The sequence below is a fragment of the Pan troglodytes genome, chromosome 13, assembly GCF_028858775.2.
Source record: "Pan troglodytes isolate AG18354 chromosome 13, NHGRI_mPanTro3-v2.0_pri, whole genome shotgun sequence".
NCBI lineage: Eukaryota > Metazoa > Chordata > Mammalia > Primates > Hominidae > Pan > Pan troglodytes.
Window position 1 is genome coordinate 127,806,608 of NC_072411.2, and position 23,512 is coordinate 127,830,119.

Here is a 23,512-nt window from a genome sequence, read left to right on the forward strand (position 1 = left end):
AGTTTATAATTGTACCTACCTCATAGGGATGTTTTAAGGATTACATGAAATAATCCCCCCAAAGCGCATTGTCTGATACAAATAAAGCATTTGATAAATAGTGGCTATTATTATGCATTATTATCATTATTACTATTATTACTGAAGTTACAGTTCCACTAAAGGAAATGTTAGCACACAGTAACACAACTTCAATGAAGTTGGATGAAATGTTTTATGGCTCTGTCATTCCATGCTGCTTCCTCTGTGATCTCAGATACTTAAGAAGATCACAAACATTTCTATCTTTTTATCACAACCAGGACAGACTTCCAAAGGATAATCCTCAGTAGACTGTATCTATGAAACAGCAGGGATTCAGCTTCTACAGAGTTGACTGCCCCAGGGACAGGAGAAATGTTCCAATCATTAATCGGATTTTTCTCCCAACTTACTTTTCTTTAAGATAATATCCCCCTGGGTTGAATCCAAATTAATTGTGCTTTTATTGGGTGTTTAGCATCATGCATTTTCCATGGACACTTTTGTGCTGTCACATTTCTTTCCCTTAAGACTTAGGAAATCAACTTACTTGGTAACTTCCTTTCACTGTAGGTAGAAATGCTGCAAGTGATAGCTACAGTGAACTTGTAAAGAAAACTTGCTGATGGCTTCAAAATATTTGGGCAAAGAGAAAAAAGAGTTATCAACCACTGGTTTAATAGCTCAGCAATCCCTAAGTTTTAAATGTGCATATTGTTTTCCTTAGCTTGGACTTCTAGTGTTTGATTGACCACTGGGTGGAGGTGATTGATATGCTGAGATAAAACCACTCATAGATCTCTCGGTTTGAGGAACCTACAGTAATATGTGTGTGTGTGTGTGTGTGTGTTTGCATATACAGTCATGCATTGCTTAACAATAAGGATGCTTTCTGAGAAAATGTGTCATTAGGCAATTTCGTTGTCATGGGAACATGATAGAGTGTACTTACCCAAACCCAGATGGCATAGCTTCGTACACACCTAGGCCATAAGGTAGAGCCTGTTGCTCCTAGGCTACAAACCTGTATAGGATGTCACAATATTGAGTACTGCAGGAAATGGTAACACAATGGTAAGTATCTGCATATCTAAACATATATAAACATAGAGAAGGTAGAGTAAAAATATGGTATTATAATCTTATGAGACCACAGTTGTATATGGGATCCATAGCTGATTGCAACCTTATTATGTGGCACATAAACTTTCATTAAAGAAATGAAAGTGGAGGAAAGAAAAAAAGAAAATTTGAAGGGATATATAATAAAGAGATTTGAAAACTTTGAATCATTATACACTTATAGTTTATTATCCCATGAACAGTTATTTATAGTAATTATTGATTGATTGCCTATTGGGAGAAAGTTGCTGTGTACAGTTTGCTGGGACTTTTAAAAAGATAAATTAATTCTCCCTTCAGAAAGCTCATAGCCTTTGAGAGAGAAGCTGATAATCAAGTACAAGGTAAAAATGAGGAAGTTCACAAGAAAGAAAGAGATGAAGCCCAAAGTGAGGGGCAGAGGGTGGGGCAAGAAGAAGAAGAGAAGGAGGAGGAAGGGGAGGAGTTGGTGATGTTTGAGCTGGACCTGAAAGGATGGGAAGGGTCTTATTTAGGGTAGGATGGTACAAGAACAGGGGAAATGTCTCAGTAAAGTCTGAACATACACATATCTAATAAGTGTGTGGAACAGTGGTAGTTTGGTTTGGCCAGAGTGAAGGGCATATGAAGAAGCCAAGGGGAAAAAGGATGGAAACTATTTTGGGTTATGATCAGAGGTCTGGCATGCTATTAGAGGAAGAAAAATCATACTGGCTGTGGCATATTTTGCAGTAATTCTTTACTACTTCAGAGCAATCCCACATGGCATCACTTTCATACATAGGAAGGATGAGAGTTATGAAGGAGTTTTAGGATATTTTTATTCCCTATATTACTAGTGATAGTCTTTCAAATGGTCTTGCTATATTAAGCTTTATAACTACACAGGAGGTTTTTTGCCAGAAAATGATTGTTTTAATCTCAAATTTGTGGTCTGGGATTATGCTTACAAAGTCATTACACCTTAAGTGTTTTATATATTGCAAAATCTAACTTGTGATTTCCCTCTGCCCTGTCCCTTCATGCCTTCCCTTGACCTTTACTTAGAGTATAAGGGAACTGAAAGAGGAAAATTTTAATTTCTCAGTTAATTTTTCTAACCTTTCTTTTTGGCAAGTAAAATATTTAACCTGCCTCAATTTTTCCACATGGATAATGTTGAGTATTCCTTCACTGACCACTCTCACCACTCTCCTTTTATTTATTTTGCCATTATTACCACTCTTTATTAGTCTCATCATCCTGCTTCTTCAAGACTATTTGAGGAAATGACAAATTATAGGGGTGCTCATGACTCTTTAAGGTTATTACAAAATACCCCAAATTCTGAATGCCGATTCTAATACTGTCAAAGGTCTATAAGTCACTCAGCAGTGAACAAAGATTTACCAAGAATCTGTGATATTCTAGTCACTTTACCCTAATGATTTAGCTAAGATCAAGACAGACAAGGAACCATTATTGTCATGCAGATTATAGTCAAGTGGGGAAAAGGGAAATACCTAAACTGGCACCAATAAGCTCACATAAACCAATGGAGAGGAAAACGAGAGAAATATCCAACAGGGATAAGTTCTGATTGGATGTGCATAGAAGACTTCTTTGAAGAGGTAACATTTATGCTGAGATCTGAGTGACACAAAGAAGTCAGCATTGTATAGGAGATATAGAGGTTGAGAGGGAAAGCTTTCCCCCTTATACTCTGAAGGTTTCCTGAAAATCAACTAAAAAAAGGGAGATAAGAGAAAAGGCAAACAAACTTTATTTTAATGTGCACAGCACAGGGGAATCATGGAGGAATGATTACCTAATAACCTGATGGGGTACAGATGTTTATATAAATTTCTTCATAGGGGAAGGGGAAATGGAAGAAATGCAGCTATATGAGGGATAGCAAATAATTTTTAGTGGGGAAATGAATGGACTTGGAGAACATAAAGTGGCCTGGGATGAAGTCTGTTGGGCCCACAGGAGACAATGCCTGGTAAATGATTACCTTTGAGATACTGAATGGGACAGCAATAGAAGACAATGGCTTATGACAAAAGTCTGTTCAGGTGTGTTGACAGACTTCAGTCTTTCTTTTTGCAATATGATTTAAGTTAATGAAAACTCAGGGAAGGTACCAGAGAAAATTGTTTTCTTCTTTGGTAGGTCTGGGCTTTAGGCAGTAAGGAAACTTCAGATAACAACTCAATTCTGTGCTTTCAAAGAGAGAGGGGATTGAGAGAAAGGAGGAGTGAGGGGGGAGGTGAGAGAGACCTCGAGGCTGCTTCTTTAGGCCAGCATGTCACAGTGCTGTATTTTGGGCTATTGACTTCCATGCTTCAACAGGAACACAAGCATTCCTGGGAGCAGGAATAAACTCAGTGTTTTAGAGAAAGTAAAATATTAATAGGTATACATTTTGAGGCCCTTCCAAGTGGCAGGAACTCTGCTAATGGTTTTAAATGCACAGACTCATTGTCTCGTTTGATTTTCATAATCAGTCCTACAAATATCTCCTCCTTATAGATGAACAAACAGGTTAAGTAGTGGTTCAAGATCATGATAGGATTGGAACTGAGATCTCTCTGATTCCAGAGCACGTTCTCCCTATGTGTTCTCATGTCTTATGCTCTGCTGTTCACATCTATTAGGTTATGGAATCTAATATTTTAACATAACCTCCCACTGAGATCATTCCTGCAGAATAGTTCCTCTCCCTGGTAGATACATTGTCTCCAATTCTTTTCTTTATCCTACTAGACTTGTGTAAAGGATGGAATGGCAGGTGCAATCTGAGAGCCTGTAGTAGTAGAGATGAGGAAATGTCTGCAGCGCCACCACTGTTTCTGTTCTCTACAAGCAGGCTATGTCTAATGGGCATCCCATGTCTAGAACAGGAGGAGAGTGATTTGGAAACAAGCTACTGCCCTGGAATGCAAATATCAAACTAGAACTTGTGATATACACTGTGAACAGAGGGCTGTGTCTTCTTGGGAATGCTGGCTGCCTGCCTGGATAGATTTCCACAAAAGGGTGTTACTGTGCTGAATTTGCCTTGGTACAGGTTTGGCCACAATCTACAAGCTCCGAAACTCCCTCTCATCAGATGTCTAGAGTAGACAAACTCAAAGAGATGGGTACATAGAACTAGAATCCCACTTTGCTCTTTTTCTAATAAGAAACTATATTTGTCCATTCTCACACCACTATAAAGAAATAACCTGAGACTGGGTAATTTATAAAGAAAAGAGGTTTAATTGACTCACAGTTCTGCATGGCTGGGGAGGCCTCAGGAAACTTACAATCATGGTGGATGGCACCTCTTCACAGGGCAGCAGGAGAGAGAATGAGTGCCAACAGGGGAAATGCCAGATGCCTATGAAACCATCAGATCTCATGAGAACTCACTCACTATCATGAGAACAGCATGGGGGAAACTGCCCCCAATATTCAATTACTTCTCACTGGGCCCATCCCATAACACGTGGGGATTATGGGAACTATAAGATGAGATTTTGGTGGGGACATAACCAAACCATATCATTCTGCCCCCTGGCACCTCCCAAATCTCATGTCCTCACATTTCAACGCATAATCATGCCTTCCCAACAGTCCCCCAAAGTCTTAACTCATTCCAGCATTAACCCAAAAGGCCAAGTCCAAAGTCTTATCTGAGACAAGGCAAGTCCCTTCCACCTATGAGCCTGTAAAATCAAAGCAAGTTAGTTACTTCCAAGATACAATGGGGTTACAGGCATTGGGTAAATATGCATGCTCCAAACAAGATGAATTAGTCAAAACAAAGGGGCTACAGGCCCCATGCAAGTCCAAAATCCAATAGGGTAGTCATTAAATCTTAAAGTTCCAAAATGATCTCCTTTGACCCCTTGTCTCACATCCAGGTCATGCTGATGCAAGAATTGGGCTCCCATGGCCTTGGGCAGCTCAGTCCCTATGGCTGTGGATGGTACAGCCCCACTCTGGGCTGCTTTCACAGGCTGGTGTTGAGTGTCTGTGGGTTTTCCAGGCTTTTCCAGGCACATGGTGCAAGCTGTTGGTGGATCTACCATTCTGGGGTCTGGAGGACGGTGGCCCTCTTCTCACAGCTCCATTAGGAAGTGCCACAGTGGGGACTCTGTATGGGGGCTCCCACTCCACATTTCCCTTCCACACTGCCATAGCAGAGGTTCTCCATGAGGACTCTGCTTCTTCAGCAAACTTCTGCCTAGACATACAAGCATTTCCATACATCCTTGGAAATCTAGGTGAAGATTCCCAAACCCCAACTCTTGACTTCTGTGCCCCCACAGGGCCCAGCACCACATGAAAGCTGCCTAAGTTTAGGACTTGCATCCTTTGAAGCAATGGCCGAGTTGTACCTTGGCCCCTTTTAGCCATGGCTGGAGCTGAAGCAGATGGGATGCAGGGCACCATATCCTGAGGTTTCACAGAGCAGGGGGGCCCTGGCTCCAGCCCATAAAACCCTTTTTTCCTCCTAGGCCTCTGGGCCTGTGATGGGAGGGGATGCTGTGAAGGTCTCTGACATACCCTGGAGACATTTTCCCCATTATCTTGGTGATTAACATTTGGCTCCTTGTTACTTATGCAAATTTCTGCAGCTGCAACAGGCTTGAATTTCTCCATAGAAAATGGGTTTTTCTTTTCTGTTGCATTGTCAGGCTGCAGATTTTCCAAACTTTTATTCTCTGCTTCCTCTTGAATGCTTTGCTGCTTAGAAATTTCTTCCACCACATACACTAAATCATCTCTCTCAAGTTCAAAGTTCCACAGATCTCCAGGGCAGGGGCAAAATGCCATCAGTCTCTTTGCTAAAGCATAGCAAGAATCACCTTTGCTCCAGTTCCCAAGAAGTTCCTCATCTCCAACTGAGACCACTTCAGCCTGCACTTCATTGTTCACATCACTATCAGCATTTGGGTCAAAACCATTCAACAAGTCTCTCTAGGAAGTTTCAAACTTTCCCATGTTTTCCTTTCTTCTTCCAAGCCCTCCAAACTGTTCCAACCTCTGCCTGTTACCCAGTTCCAAAGTGACTTCCACATTTTCAGCTATCTTTACAGAAGTGCCCCGCTATCCATTACCAATTTACTGTATTAATCTGTTCTCACACTGCTATAAAGAACTGCCTGAGACTGGGTAATTTATAAAGAAAAGAGGTTTAATTGACTCACAGTTCTGTATGGCTGGGAGGCCTCAGGAAACTTACAATCATGGCGGAAGACACCTCTTCACAGGGGTGCAGGAGAGAGAATGAGTGCCAGCAGTGGAAATGCCAGACAATTATAAAACCATCAGATGTTGTGAGAACTCGTTATCATGAGAACTGCATGGAGGAAACTACCCCCATGATTCAATTACTTCTCACCGGTTCTCTCCCATGACATTTGGGGATTATGGGAATTACAATTTAAGATGAGATTTGTGTGGGGACACAGTCAAATCATATTAGAAACATAGGCATAAAACTTTGGAAATATAAATTATTAAAAGCTTTCTCATCGAATCTGAACTTAGAAAATGAATGACTCATAAGAATTATGTATGTAGTGGCTTCAGGCTCTACTAGCATGCTGAGTCCATGTCCACAACAGAGATCTGACAGAGGACCAGATCCCCTAGGTACTGCTGTAAGGGGCCACTAGGCTTTGCTCCATGGTCTTAAGGTTTTCCATCCTTGTGGCTGGCGACCTCTACTCTGGTTGTTCTTCCTTTATATATATATTAATACCTTGTCTCTGATTTCAATCCAGATTTTTGACTAGAAAGAATGTAATCTTTTTCTATCTCCTCTCTGAATCTTCCTGTGGTGATTTTATAATACTCAAAGGAAAGCTTACTTTCTTAATTTCTATATTCTAAAAGGATGCTTTCTGTATCCTCAGGGTATAGTCTATACCCTAGTTCTATGAAAATGATATTATTTTTTCAATGAGATACCCACATGCACAGGAAATTAATTTTGGATTTTTTTTTCAGTTATCTATTGCTGTGTAATAAACCAAACCAAAATACCATGGCTTAGAACAACAACAACATTATTATTTCTTTTTTTTTTTTTTTTTGAGACAAAATTCTGTTCTTGTCACCCAGGCTGGAATGCAATGACGTGATCTAGGCTCACTGTAACTTCCGCCTCCATGGTTCAAACAATTCTCCTTCCTCAGCCTCCCGAGCAGCTGGGATTACAGGTGCCTGCCACCACGCTGGGCTAATTTTTGTATTTTTAGTAGAGACAGGGTTTCACTATGTTGGTCAGGCTGGTCTCGAACTTGTGATCCACCTGCCTCAGTCCCCCAAAGTGCTGGGATTGCAGGTGTGAGCCACCACGCCTGGCCCCAAAATTTTATTATTTCTTGTTGTTCTGTGAGTTGTTGGCTTATATGGGTGGTTCCTCTGCTTTATGTGACAATGGCTGGGGCCTCTTATTTTTCTGTACTCAGCTGGCAGTTGGGATGGGTTGGAACATTGAAGAATGCTTCACTCATATGTCTGAGCAATCTTTCTCCTCTGTGTGGCCTCTTCTATGACTAGGTTGAACTTCTTCGTAACATGTTGGTCTAAGAGGTCTTTCACAGCAATTGGCTCTCAAGATAGAGGAAGTGAATCCTGCCAGTCCTCTTACATCTAAGACTTAGAAAATCACTTCTGACATACTCTGTAGGTCAAGGCAAGTCACAAGGTCAGCTCTTATTTCAGGAGAGGGAGATAGATCTTATCTATTGATAGAATGTGTAAAAGAAGGGAAGGTGTTGAGGGTGGCTATCTTGAAAGACTGTCAAACGAAATTTGCCTTCCAGCCACAATATTTCCAATAGGCAAAATATTCTCACCCTGTTCCCCAAAAGTTTCATGACATGGCAATATCAGATTGAAATCAAGGTTTCATTATCTAAGTCATGCCCATGTGCAATGAGGCATCTTGGTGCAGTTTCTCAGGCACAGCTCCTAGGTTGCAATTCCTCATATGCAAAGGCTTTGAATTAAAAGTACAGTTTATCTGCAACCGCACAAACCCAATATACACTGGCAGGTCAGGGGCAGGTAAAGTGTGATGTACAGTCTCGTTCAAACAGTGGGGGCTAGAGGAAGGGGAGGAACATAGAAGTCACTGGTTCGCAGCAATTCAGAAGTTCAGTTAGACTCATGTCCAGTTCTCCCTACTCTGAGGGCAAAAAAGATTGTTGATAAGGGCTCAATTTTCCTCCCTGGTTTTGATTATCTGTGGTTCTTGATTTTGCTCTCTAAGCTCTTGAATCTACTCTCCAAATCCTCTTTTCTTTTCTGTAACAAATGACCTGTACCTGTAAGTGAGTAGTTTTCCTAGCTACTTCCAGCCTTTAAAAGTTTTGGGGCCCAAAGTGTTTTTTCATTTAAATTTTAAACTATCTCTCTCCTGTCTAAACAGTGTTGCCAAGTATTCTTATAATTTTTGTGGGCTTTCTATGAATGAGATCATACTACATTTCTTTAGATGAAAGACAGAACTACAAATTGCCTTGAGAAAGGCTTCTCTCTACTTAACGCTATGGTCAGTGCATTGTGGCACAGTGTTTGTGAGATGCTTTAGAGCCCCAGGTTCAGTACCTTAAATCTTTCAGAGATGTCAACAGGGGCTCTTATAGTCAAGCCCTTAATTTGATTTTTACAAGTCCACATTTTACTGGCGGAGTTCTGAATTTGACCTTTGCTCTGAGGCTTGTTTTCATTTTGAAACCTTTTGCTGCTCAGAAAAGTCTTCATGGCAAACACTGCACTGAAGCTATTTCCTTTCATTTCTGCTTGAGAACTAAGCAGTTCTTTCCTTAATGCTCTGTCTCCTGCAATCCTGTATCGTACATAGCTAAAACAGACCAACTCAGTTTCATCTTCTTCCAGAACTCTCCTTCGTTAGGTCCACAGTTTCATGAGGTACATTTCGTATATTCTGCATTACGACAGGCAACATCTTGCCAATTTTTCCCCAATATATAACACCATGCTCCCCTTTTCCAGCCTCCAATATCAATTTCCTTAACAGCTTTAGAGCTTCCAGCTGGTCTCCTCACTATCCTTCAGGCCTCTGCTGTCACTGAGTACCAAAACCGGTGTACAAGTTTTAGATTTTTGTTATAGTAGCACCATACTTCTGATACCAGTTTTAGGTATGTATAACTGCATAATTTAGAGATGTAAAAAGCAATGATTATATTTGCTCAAAATTCTGTGGGTTAAAATTTCAACAGGACACTGTGGGGATGGCTTACCACTGAGCCAAAATGTCTGCTATCTCATCTAAGGTAGCTCAGGCAGATGTGGGGGCCACTGGGACAGCTTTACTGAAGTTGTATGGCTAGGGTTTCATTTTCATTATTGATTCCATTTCTTGGTTCTTTTCCTCATGGATAGCTTGAGCTTCCTTTCAGCATGGTGATCTTCTGAGTGTTCAGATTTATGACTTAGTGGCTTGTTTTCTTTGGGAGAAAGTGGAAGCTGCCAGAATCAAGGGGAGAAGAAATAGACTCCACTTCTTACTGAATGAGAACATATGTAGGTATAGGGAGAAAAAGGATTTATAGATCAATTACTGGAGACTGTCAGCCAGAGGTGTTCTGGTTTAGGGTTTTCCAAACATTCTTGATCATGACCTATAAGAAATATGTGTGGCTTAGGGAATTTCTATATGCTTAAATATTGTTTCAAGAAGCAAGCTTTAGCTCTTTGCCATGAAAGGTACTTATATTTTCTAATCTATTCTAATTTATTGTTTTAAAATGCTGGTTACAAACTCTAATTTTATTTTACAACTAGTGGATTGAAATGAACACTTCAAAGAACAGTAGTTCTGATTAAAGTCCCTTGTTGTATATATAGCAAAAGTGAGTGTAAATAAAAATATACTTCAAAGTAATTTGCCAATGTTCTGCATCCTTACTGAGGCAGAGAAGGGATTAGAATTATGTCTTCTAGTTTAAGACAAGACCCTTTCAGTCCCACTTGACTTTTTGACCACACTGTTGAACCAGTTCCATGCCTTACTTCATCTGGTTCCACCAAAATGTTCATCTGAGTTCTCTACTTTCACTGTCGCCAGATCCAGGACCGTAACACAGGTCCTACAACTTTGAACCCGATCTTTTTTGTACATGATTACACTTTCTTGTTCCTACTATAAACAGACTAAGGCCATTTGCAACTTCCATTCCTTAACAAACATCTTAATTAAAAAAAAATAGTGGATAGTATTGTGGGGCTTGTGACTGTGAAAATAAAAATATCCTTCAGAGTCATGGAGTTGTGAGTTGTGAAAAGAGTTATTGTGAGCACAGTTCTGCTGAAAGTGGGAAATGTGTCTCTCACCTTCCAGAATCAGCCAGTTCCAGTATCACACACTGTAGACATTATTTTCCTTCAATGGATTCACATTTTCCTGCTTGAATTACTTATTTAAATATAACTCTAAAACATGATAAGCAAAGTTATAGTGCTGCTATGGAAAGGACTGTTTAAAAGGATACTTTATGCCATATACAAAATAATGAATTGCATAGCTTTTTCCTTTATGGGTTTCTTTGTTTCAAAGGGTGTGGAATTAAATTTAAGTTATGAGATTCTCTTAGATATTGTGGTTAATAAGGAATTCATATTTGTTCATTAGTAATGTATGGAATCTGGGCTGGATATCTCAAAGAGCCCTTCGTATTCTGGGATTCTGTGGCCACAGTCTTTCTAGGAAGGGACAAGGCTAACCTCTGTTGTATCTCTTTTTTTCACCTCTTGGGTCAAGAACACCTACAGATACTAAAGCACGGTTTTACATTACACTTTTTTTTTTTAAATAAGGAAAAAAGTATTTCCTAAAGATAGGTTGACAAGGCACGAGGTGAATTTCCAAAATTAACTGTGAAAGGAAGATCATCTGGGCATGACTGAAAGCCATGTATAACCTTTGTGCTCACATAGCTCATTTCAAAAATGTCACTTTCTGCTTATTAAATGCTACTGTCATGATACTATTTTAAGCATTAAACTTGTGTTCTGGAGCTGAACAGGAATTATTGCTTCTATCTTTGGGCTTATTAGAAATAATTTAAAATTTATTCAGGAGTGATAAAAATCACGTTTTTATTATGGTTGAATTTGGTTAAATTGAAATTTGCAGTGACATTTTATTGTCTTTTATTAGCAATATTTTAGCATCTATGTATGTAGCTCAAGACTATTTTTAAGTACCTTATAAAGAAGTGGCATTTTAAATAAAATGTTTTTTTAAAATTTTTATGTTCCTAGAATGAGGTTAAGTTGGAATACATTATGGGACAATGTTATCTGAAATTTCGTACTTTTCTTATATAGATACACTTTTAAAACAGCACCCATGATAGTGACAGTTGAAACACATTTTCATTGTTATATAAATTATTTACTCAATACTTGCACTAAGGTAAAACCAGATGATTCATGGAAAATGAAAAGAAAAATTAGTTTATTGGAAACAAATTTGTTTCCTCCTCTGACTTACCTCAGAGAACCATGATTTACCTCAAAGAACCATGATTTACCTCAAAGAACCTCTGATTTACCTCGAAGAACCATGAGATTACAAGGACGGATGTCAGGGAATGAAAAGCAGATTTTTTTTTTTTTTAAAGAAGCCCCTGCCCCCATATTGAAAGAATGAATCTGTTAATTCATCCTGATCATCTATAATTTACTGAAGAGTCTATTCTCTAAACATCCTCACACCCTCATTTAATTTAATTTATTGTATTTTGAGACAGTCTCGCTCTGTCACCCAGGCTGGAGTGCAGTGGTGCCATCTCGGGTCACTGCAACCTCTGCCTCCTGGGTTCAAGCTATTCTCCTGCCTCCGCCTCTTGAGATACTTGGGATTATAAGTATGCACCACCATGCCTGGCTAATTTTTGTATTTTTAGTAGAGATGGGGTTTCACCATGTTGGCCAGGCTGGTGTCGAACTCCTGACCTCAAGTAATCCACCTGCCTCCGCCTCCCAAGGTGCTGGGATTACAGGTGTGAGCCGTTGCACCCCACACTCACACCTTCATTTTAAAGTTGGATCAATAATAAGAAAAAGGACTGGAGGGGAAATTGCTTGAACTTTATGAATCTGCCTGCATTAGGCTCTCTTCACCAAGCAGGGAAGGGAAGAGGGAAGAAGCTTGCCTAGATAAAGAGGGATTCCCTGGGCAAGGCAGGCTAGAGACTAACTTCAGCTTGTGAGCTGAACAAGCAGAGCAGCGTGATGCAGGGAGTAAGTGTATCAAAACAAACAACAAACAGCAAACATCCAGAAAATGGGTCAGATTTAAGTAGTAAGCGCCTTCCACAAATTAGAAACTGGAGAGTCAGATCAAGAAGAGTAAGCATGACAAGCCATGTGGTGGAAGGGTGCTCTTGGCCCATGTATGGGATAAGCATCTCCAGATGTAGCCAGAATGTGCTCTCTGTGACATAGTTGTAAAAGTTAAGGAGATAAGGGACAGGGAGCAGGAGAAACTTAAGCGGCTTGGAAAGAGTTGTTTAATCGTAAAATAACAGAGTTAGTTAATGCTTTCCAGTGCCAGAGGATGACATTAAAATGTTCATCGTTCATCTGTAAAGGTCTTTTACATTAGGACTTAATAAATATAATGTTGTCTTAGGTAGCTAAACTCATTTTGCTGTAAGAAAATTAGAGAGTGGTTTAAATTAGAGAAATTTTCTCACAATTCTTGGGGCTAAACATTCAAAATCAAGATAGTAGCATGGTCGGTTTCTGATGCGGGCTCTCTACTTGGCTTGTAGACTGATTAGACTGATGCTTTCTCTCTGTTCTCATACGGCATGCACGTGCACACACACACAGAGACATGAAGAGACAGAGAGAAGAGAGGGGAGAGAGAGAGAGAGAGAGAGAACTCTGCTGTCTCTTCTTATAATCAATCACATCATGAGGGTCCTACCCTCATGACCTCATCCAAGCCTAATTATCTCCCAAAGGATCTATCTCCAGATACCATCACTTTGGAAGTTAGGGCTTCAACAGATGAATTTTTTTTGTGGAAGAATGGGGACCCAATTCAGTCAATAGCAACTGTCAACTCTGATAATCTCACAGGCACCATAAGAGCCATATGTTATATTTTGTTTCCCTTGTCATACAACATCTATACTTGGTTTGTCATTGAAATTGTTCGTAAATGGATTGCCCAGATTCCTTCTCAATTAGCAGTTGTTCTACTTAATTCTAAGTATGCTGCATTCTGCAATAGAAACTTCTGTTTCTTAAATCATTTCCTAGATATAGAGGGGCTTTATTTCATTTTTTCTGTTTCTTTTGGCAAACGAAATGGCATTTGCTCACAATTGGAGTAAATCCAGACATAGCTCTCCTCCATTCCAAAGGCCACCTTCTCATCTGTGTGGGAAAGAGAGAAGTTGTCGCCAGTGTTGTTCATCAACGTTGCTTCTCTGAATGCTGTGCCATGCCCAGATCTGCCACTGAAAGCCTCACTACCTGAGAATCCCACACTGTAGCCTCCCATAAATGCAGTGCTGCTACCTAGGCATAGGCTCAGCAGATGCTTAAGTTCTTACCCTGTTATTTCTCTCCATAGTCTATGTTGGAGTATCAGACTTTAGTGAAGGGTCAAAGATAATGAAAGCAAATTATAATTTAAGAGGGTGAAAATGAAAATATAATTCTAAATATGATTATTTCCGTGTGATGAAATTACCCATCTCAGGGACACACACTAATTTCTAGCCTTAGGTTAACCCTCCCTTCATAGAGCATCTCTGTCTTCAGTCCTCTGCCCTCAAAGAATTCCCTCAACCCCAGTCCATTCAATTCCTATAACTCAATATTTGTAGAAAATAATTTCCCAGAGCCTGCACTTGGTCTACAGTCATTTCTTGCTGTTGAGGGTGGCAGGAAACAAGTTCCAGAAGAATAGTCAGGATGAGCTTTGGTTCTTCCAAGTCCTGACCAAAACTTTGTCAACCTTGTTCACTGATTTATAGTTTTGCATTACTGGGGCTCAGACTTTTGTATATAATCTGATGATTTACTAAAATTATATGAAAATTAATGTACTCAAATTTCAAAACCAGTAAAATATATGCCAAGTTAGGTGGTACAATTATTGGTTGCTTTAGGTCCCTCCTAAAAAGATTGACTGCATAGTTTTCACCCCATTTTGTCTCTAGGCTTTTCACTTTGGGCATTAAAAGACTTTACTGCTACAGCCTCCCCCTGGAAAATAACATCTAGTTCTATCCAGTATGGGTTAATGGAAATTCTACACAGATTATGAACCTTCCCCTCAAAAAGCTGTTTGATTGTAGTGAGTAAAACCATCATCATAGGCACATTGGAACAAAATATTTGAAACAGGGGTGATCTAGAAAGGTGAAATACATAGTCACTGCTAGAATATTTGATTGGTTCCCTGTTGCTGAAATCTCAGTTGATGGGTGGAGCAGCCATCTAGCTTATCCTTAAGCACTTTCAGCTCCTTTACCATGTTTTAGTAAAACTCTTGTATATAAATTAGGCCAGTTAAAAAAAAAAAAAAGGAAAACTCAGGTGTTTCCCGATTTGTGCCTTGAGACCCTTCTCTTTAGCTTGTTAGCTCCTCACAGTCTTACAACTCTAAGTTGTACTGTCAACTCACTATATGCTACTATCTTCTGTAAGCAACCACATTCTGCTACATTGCATAATAAAGATGATCACTGTAATCACATATCAACACAATGAGATAATGAGATAATAACAAGACTCAAGTACCTTCCTTGCATGCTAAACAACTGAATTTAGTCACAGGCATTTGCCAGCCTCTTCCGTGCTATTGTATGATGTCAGAAGTTTATGTTCTGTCAATAAAGGGTCTTCCAGCAGGCTGTGCAATACGTTGGTACACATATCTGTTGTGAGTTTCCAGAAGTTATTCTTGAAACTTACACATCATTCCCTGAGTTATTCTCTTTTAACACTCTTGAGGGCATTCTGATGTGTCAGTGGAACATATCTAATAAATTCATTCTGAGACAGCATTTGGAATATCATAAGAGATCTTAAGAACAAAAACAGACAAATACACCATAATCAACAATACCTGGAGATTTAAAGATTAACTTGTCTAGCCTCATAAGATTTTCACATCAATTTCCCCTGAAATATCAGACCCATCTGTATGGAAGCTATTTATTTGAACCAAGACAGATTTTAAGTCTAGCAGGCTGAGAAATTTTTATCCTAAATGCAAGCAAGATGTGTTCACCTATAAAAACCACATCAGTAAAATGGTGCAATCTGTATGGTATTTTTGACCAATAGTGCTAACAGAGACTTTAGTTTTTTTTTCCTCCTACATTTCTTTCTCAATTCATGCAGGTTAATTTTCACAAAATTTATGAGTATTTTATCCAGTATGTTTCATCTGAAAGCTTCTCCTTAGGCATTCTAAAGGAAAGGGGTGAACAGTCCTGGTTTTAATGCATGTATCAGTGTTAGATTATTAATATCAGTTTAAAGATGACTATTATTCTGCCATCGGGTTTTCTAAATAAGGGAATGCTTGACTCTGGTTGATTTTTACTCTGAAACTCAAACTAAGAATGAAGCTGTCTACCCCCCTGGCCTAAAGTTTATTGTAGTAAACCCACATGCAAATCATTTTTGAAAACTTTCCTATTATACTCATCTATTCCACTACGTTTTTTCTTCTTTTAGTGTCAGCTAAACCAAGACCCCACAGCGATGAATATTCCAAGAAGATTCCTCCTCCCAAACCGAAGCGAAATCCGAACACTCAGCTGAGCACGTCTTTCGATGAAACGTACATCAAAAAGCATGGGCCCCGGAGGACGTCGCTGCCGCGGGACTCCTCCTTGTCCCAGATGGGCAGCCCCGCGGGAGACCCCGAGGAAGAGGAGCCCGTGTACATCGAGATGGTGGGGAACATTCTCAGAGACTTCAGGAAGGACGACGATGACCAGAGCGAGGCCGTCTACGAGGAAATGAAGTACCCTATCTTTGACGACTTGGGCCAAGACGCCAAATGTGACTTCGACCATCACAGCTGTTCTTCGCAGTGTGCTACTCCCACGGTGCCTGACTTGGACTTCGCCAAGGCCTCAGTGCCATGCCCCCCCAAGGGGCTGCTTTGCGACATCCCCCCGCCCTTCCCCAACCTGCTTTCTCACAGACCCCCGCTGCTGGTATTTCCCCCCGCCCCCGTGCATTGCTCCCCCAACTCCGACGAGTCCCCGCTTACCCCTCTGGAGGTCACAAAGCTTCCCGTGCTGGAAAACGTGTCTTACATGAAACAGCCAGCCGCGGCGTCGCCCTCCACGCTGCCGTCCCACGTCCCCGGCCATGCGAAACTGGAGAAGGAGCAGGCCGCGGCCCTGGGACCTGCCTCTGCCACCCCTGCGCTCTCCTCGTCGCCCCCACCCCCGTCTACGCTCTACCGAACCCAGTCTCCCCATGGCTACCCTAAAAGTCACTCCACCTCTCCCTCCCCCGTCAGCATGGGGAGGTCCCTGACTCCCCTGAGCCTCAAAAGGCCTCCCCCTTACGACGCTGTGCATTCGGGCAGCCTCTCAAGGAGCTCTCCTTCAGTGCCTCACTCGACCCCCAGACCCGTGTCGCAAGATGGGGCCAAGATGGTCAACGCCGCGGTGAACACCTACGGGGCAGCCCCGGGTGGCTCCCGGTCCCGGACACCCACGAGCCCGCTGGAGGAGCTGACCAGCCTCTTCTCCTCCGGCCGCAGCCTGCTGCGCAAGTCGTCCAGTGGCCGGCGCTCCAAAGAGCCTGCAGAGAGTAAGTGTGCAGGGCCTGCCTGAGCCCCAGAGCCCAGTGCCAGGCTTACAACCAGGGTGAAGCCCATTGGGTGCAGATAACGCACAGAGTACAGGGTCTTGAGGCCTTGGAGTTGAAATCTTAGCATGCAAACAAAATGTGTTAGTTCATTTTTGCCATGCTAAACCGAATAGTGTGTCCTGAAAGTATTAAAAATGGCAGTCTGCAAAATATACTATTTCCTATTTAAAAGAAGAGTGATTTTGAAAAATAAGGTATAAAATCTAAATTCTTGCAATGGTCCTGGAAAGTTGAACAGTGAAAATAGGGACCACTATGGAATTTTAGGTATGTGCAGATAACGCACGGAGTACGTGGTCTTGGGGCCTTTGAGTTGCAATCTTAACTTGCAAAATGTGTTAATTCACTTTTGCCACACTAAGCCAAATAGTGTATCTTGAATATAAGCTGAAAGAATTAAAAATGACAATCTGCACAATATAACATTTTTAAATAGGAAATGTTATATTCCTATTTAAAAGAAGAGTGTTTAAAAAAAAAGTACAAAATCTAAGTTCTTACAATGGCCCTGGAAAGTCAAACAGTGAAAACAGAGACCACTGTGGAATTTTTAGGTAAATACCTTGTTTTGGGGGCAGGGAGGTGGGGGGCGGAATTAAACATTCAAACATGCAATTGATAAATGTTAAAACTTGCCTTCATCTTATATTAAAACACTTCTTGAGGCCAGGCATGGTGGCTCGCGCCTGTAATCCCAGCACTTTGGGAGGCCGAGGCAGTCAGATCACGAGGTCAGGCGATCGAGACCATCCTGGTTAACACTGTGAAACCCCATCTCTACTAAAAATACAAAGAAAATTAGCTGGGTGTGGTGGCGGGCACCTTTAGTCCCAGCTACGCGGGAGGCTGAGGCAGGAGAATGGCACGAACCCGGGAGGCAGAGCTTGTAGTGAGCCCAGATCATGCCACTGCTCTCCAGCCTGGGCGATAGAGCAAGACTCTGTCTCAAAAACAAAATACAAGAAACAAAAAACAAACAAACAAAAACCTTCTTGAGCAAATTCCCATTAGAAAACCTGTGTTGGAAAGAAAGCAGTTTGATTAGAACTTAGGATCTTCTTTGACATACAAAATGATTCTGTCTGTATACTTCATGTTCTTGTATTTTTACCATTACTATAAATGAGAATAGACCCATTATTTTCCTTTTAAAAGCCATGGTGATTTCACATCTTATTTCTATGATACTCTTCCTAGATCCATCAATATATAACTTACAGAAAAGTCACTAAGGTGGTGAACATTACTTTTACTACTGAATTTCAAAGACCAGGAAATTTATCTATCTGAATGACTAACACTTTTATGAGGATTAAATCAATTCACAAGTATATAGTAAAGTCAAAACAGACCCAGATTAGTTTTCTCTATGTCCATTTCATTAAATTACATTTCTTTCTCTTATTTAAAAATGCCTTAGGCACCTAAGCTGATAATTAATCACTTACATCTCAAGTAATCCCTCCATGTGATTTTTTATTTATCTATTCATACACTTATACTGAGAACTTTCCTTAAAGGAAAAGAAACTCTCAATACTTTTGATGATGAAAATGACAATTGCATTTTTTAGATAATTAATATTCCTTGGTAGTTACAAGCCACTAATTCTTTTTTTCCCTTTACCCAGAGACTTATGAAAATGCTAGCTACTTCAATAATTGCCCCCAAAACATTTTAATTACCTAAGTGAAAGGCAGACATTTCTAATATATTAGGCAAGTCTGGAGTTATATGCTTGCATATGTACATACATACATAAAATTATTTTAAGAATTGAATTTAAAACCAGGAACAATCTATTTCTAGAGCAGTTGTCAACTAGGGCAATTTGTCCCCTGGGATATTTGGCAATGTCTAGAGATGTTATTGGTTGTTACTACAGGGGGTGTTACTGACATCTATTGGGTAAAAGCCGGAGATGCTGCTTAACAGCATGTAATGCACAAGACTGCCACCTGATCCCACACAGACGCAAAGAATGATGTGGTCTGCAATGTCAATAGTGCCAAGGCTGGAAAACCCTGGTCTAGATAATTTACTAAAGTTTAAAGTTTCTTCCAGATAATTCATTGATTGATTTGGTTTTCACACAGATCAAATAAGGTATTTAGAATAAGAGAAAATATTTTTTAAACATTTTATTTAAAAATACATAATGGGTATTGTGAAATTAATGGAAGTTTCATCTTAGAATTGGTGAGACGATTGGATTTCCTCCCTACCTATCAGCTTCTTTGGAGGATCCTTAACAGCTCCAGCTGGCAGCTATGCCAATTAACTAGAAAAAAAAGTATATGTAAAAGAAATGATTAACTAATGAAGCTATTTCAAGAAAAATCCATCTGTTAGAATCAGTCTATGTGCTATATGTCACAGACTTCCCCATCCGACTCCAAAAACAAGCTTTGTGTACTTCTAAAACAAAGCTTGTACATGGAGGAGTGGTCAAGGCTCTTTATAGCTTTTAGGGAGCCAAGGATTGAAATATTTCACATGTGCTATTAACCATGCATCAACTCTGCAGAGAAAGGGCATGCCCCTGAGTTACATTAACCTCAATATTTTACTTTATGTAAATGGAAGGGAGGAAAAATGCAGGTAATACAAATGAATAATCAAAAAATCAAATGGACAAATCAAATTGCTGTTTATTTTTGACTCTCGAGGAAAGTAGAAAGACACCATTAGTTGCTCACAAAATCAAAAGGGCTCTCAGAATCTTTCCATAATGCAAAACATAGAACCAAAATTGTTAATTGGGAATTAACTAGTAATTTTTGTTGCAGTACACTCATGGATACAATTCTCCCCTTTACTCTTCCCAGACAGGATTTGTGGACCTGTTGATACCTTAGGGACAGAATAAGTGATATGAAGTAGTATAACATTTATGACCCTGAGTCTCATTATTCTTTTTAAGTTTCAGGAATTTTCTACATTTCAGGAATAAAAGCAAAACTGATATCTCTATTTTCCAAGCCTCTGTTGGTTTAGTGGAGAAGTCAATTTTAAGTATTTACTAATATTTAATCTAAACAAATATAGTCTTTGTTTTAATTAAGGAAAACGATGTCAAATAAAATGTATACCTTAAACTCATTTTTAATAATCTGTAAAATGCACATCAAATGTATCAATTTCGTGTTTTAAAGGTTTATAATTGTTGATGGGGATTGGTCAATAGAGAAGAAATAAAAAGACAAAAGAGGTAGATTATAATTAAATTTCATTTTGTTTCACAATTTTCAAAATATAGCCTTCACATTCATTGTTATAGGAAGTGTTTTTTCCTGGTTGATGGGACATTGTTATGTTTATCTATGATTAAATTAGGACACCTGATAGTCTGTAGCTCTAGTACTTTTTTTAGTTGGTCATTATTAATATTTTTTTAAAATTTTGTGCAGAGAGGTGAATGACATGAGGCATGTAAGAAGTGATCAACTCATATGCTGTTGCTAAAAATTTTTGTGTAAATGGTAAGCAGGTCAGGTACAAATATTTTTGTGATGAACTTTGGAGACTTAAATGAAAATAATTTACTACCTATCATTTTCATCTTTCTTTTGCATTTTTTGATATATTCATTATGATTTTGATTTGATTTTTTAGAAGATGTAGGTCACAAATGGGCCGTTTCATTTTAATAAATCAGGTGCCATGAATCATAGAAATTAATAACCAAACCAAATTTTAAAAGTAGAAAACTTTATTCCCTCAAACAAGAAATATTTTTTAAAAGAAATGTTTAACCCTCATATCAGTCCATTTTCACTCTGCTACAAAGAACTACTCGAGATTGGATGATTTATAAAGAAAAGTTTAATTGACTCACAGTTCCACATGGCTGGGGAGGCCTCAGAAAACTTACAATCATGATGGAAGGCGGAGGGGAAGCAAAGACCTTTTTCACATGGTGGCAGGAAAGAGAGAGCTTGCAAGAGCAGGGAAGATTGCCTTATAAAACAATTAGATCTTGTGAGAACTCACTATCACAAGAACAGAATGGGGAAAACCACCCCCATGATTCAATCACCTCCCGCCTGGTCCCTCCCTTAACATGTGTGGATTATGGGGATTACAATTTGAGATGAGATTTGGTTGGGGACACTGAGCCAAACCATATCAGCCTGTATTCAACATAGATGAGCAAATGTACATTTCTATGAAACAGTACAAGATCTAATGAAGAACATAATTAAAATTTACAATCTGAGGGAAAGAGTGAGATAGAGATGTTATAAATGGAGAAATGTAAATTAAAAATGTAAAGAAAAAGTAGAAGATGAAGCAGCAAAGGAAGAGACTAAGGAATAAACTAAGGCACTAAGATACAAAAGACATGCACGCCCAGGGGCAGAAGGGCATGTGAACAGATTTGGGCACCAAGAAGTGAGGTGCACAGAAAGGGATTAGTCTTTACTGGAGATGTTTAAGAATGCTAACAGGACTTGATCCTGCCAGAACTTTTGGAATCTTCCTCGTGGTATCCTCTGAGGTGTCTTCAGGTCTTTGGGTGTAGCTCAACTCCTAAATACCTTTGAAGAATTCCACAGTGCAAGAGCTTCCAAATCTAGCCCCTAACTCTCATCAGGTTGCTCCTTTCAGAAAGAGACAGATAGAACAGGGCAGAAGGCATGGGGTGTGGTGGAGCTCCAGAAGCAGGGATGAAAATGAAGGTGCAGACGCACCCAACTCCTGTCATTATTATTAAAAGAGAAATGATGTCTTGGCATTACACACAAAAAAAAGCTATATCATACTCAACCATATTCTACATTATTGGAGATTCATAAGTTTTTCCTATTAAATCTCATCTTTTAGCCTTTAAAAAGTAGTTAATACTTTTTTTTAGACAGATTCTTGCTCTGCAGCCCAGGCTGGAGTGCAGTGGTGCAATCTCAGCTCACTGCAACCTCTGCCTCCCAGGTTCAAGCAATTCTCCTGCCTCAGTCTCCCAAGTAGCTGGGATTACAGGCATGCACCACCACGCCTGGCTAATATTTCATATTTTTAGTAGAGATGGGGTTTCACCATGTTGGCCAGGCTGATCTCGAACTCCTGACCTCAGGTTATCTGCCAGCCTCGGCTTCCCAAAGTGCTGGGATTATAGGTGTGAGCCACTGCACCCAGCCAGTATTTAATTCTTTTAGATGTCATATTATATTTTTAAAATTATAGATATAAATGAGTCTTGTAGATCTGATGGAATAGAATTAGGAATCAGATATCATCTTTGCCTTTTCATTGACTTTCTTAGAAAAAAAAAATCCACATAGAAACCACAGCTCCAAACACACAAAACAAACCCACAAAAACTGAAAAACACCTAACCCCTGCCTCACATGGACATACAGGCCCACAAACCTCTCTCCATTTTTGTGCTGTGTGAGGTCCAGTGATACCTAAAACATCAAGCGTTGACTATGAAGGAGCTGCTCCAACTAACTCTTACTAATTTAATTTTAAAAGAATTTGTAAATAAAAAATTCTGAAGTTTATTTTTAAACTGTGTAAATTAACAGAATTATTTTGGAAAAAGGATTTTTAAATATATTTCTACTTTTATATGCTGTTCCATTTGTAAGAAAAAAAGAAGGGTCTACTAATGTACGCTGGCTGTCTTGGTAACTCAGGGTCATTGTTGTGATAGTCACTGTGCGCCTGCCACAGGCTAATGCAAAATGTTGAGCAAGTTGACCCGAACAGGAGAGGCCTCACACAAAGGTAGTATCATTGTTTCTGGTCATCCATAATAGCAGTGACACAGTATTGATAGCTTATTATTCTGATGAGATGTCTTCAGGGTCTATTTGAGATTGTAGACCTGAAGTGCCATCTACTATTATATCATTTAAATTCACTTAAATTCTTATGTCTGTTTCCTGTGGTTTTCCTACCTTCTCCCTTTCTTTCAGATAGTTTTATTGATGCATCTAGCTTCTCCCACCATCTCTGCCTCTCCTCTTCTCTTTTCACTCTTTTCCTAATTGTAATATCAAATCAAAAATCAGTTGTGGACCAAGAAACCAGATACCCAAACTTGTCTGAAAAGCAGCCTCTCAACTAATTAAAGTATGTGACCTGCAACATAGAGACTGTGTGACTTGTACTTCCAAAGGCCACTTTATCCACCAACTAGGTCTTGCCTAGAGTTCTGGATTTGTATCTGAGAGGTTAGGAACATCAACTTCCCCAAAAAATAAGAAATCCTGGAAAACATGGAATAAATGTTAGTTTTTTTTTTTTTTTTTTAGGAGAATCTACACATTTTGTTTGGCCTATTTAATATACATTTTGAGTTTGGATGTGGTGGCTCACTCCTGTAATCGCAACACTTTGGGAGGCCAAGGTGGGAGGATTGCTTGAGGTCAGGATATCATGAACAGCCTGGGCAACATACTAAGACTGTATCTCTACTAAAAGTAAAATATATATATATATATATATAAATATATATAAATATATATATAAATATATATATAAATATATATATAAATATATATAT

The 23,512-nt window shown here is 39.5% G+C and overlaps 1 protein-coding gene across 4 annotated transcripts in view; it reads left to right on the forward strand.

Moving 5' to 3' along the window:
- Nucleotides 1-23,512, forward strand: part of NYAP2 (neuronal tyrosine-phosphorylated phosphoinositide-3-kinase adaptor 2) — a 333,066-nt gene that overhangs the window by 167,330 nt on the left and 142,224 nt on the right. For all 4 annotated transcript variants that reach the window (XM_054679437.2, XM_054679436.2, XM_054679435.2 and 1 more), the window contains exon 5: nucleotides 15,847-16,941. In XM_054679437.2, the coding sequence (XP_054535412.1) occupies nucleotides 15,847-16,941 (1,095 nt within the window). The remainder of the gene's footprint in view (nucleotides 1-15,846; nucleotides 16,942-23,512) is intronic.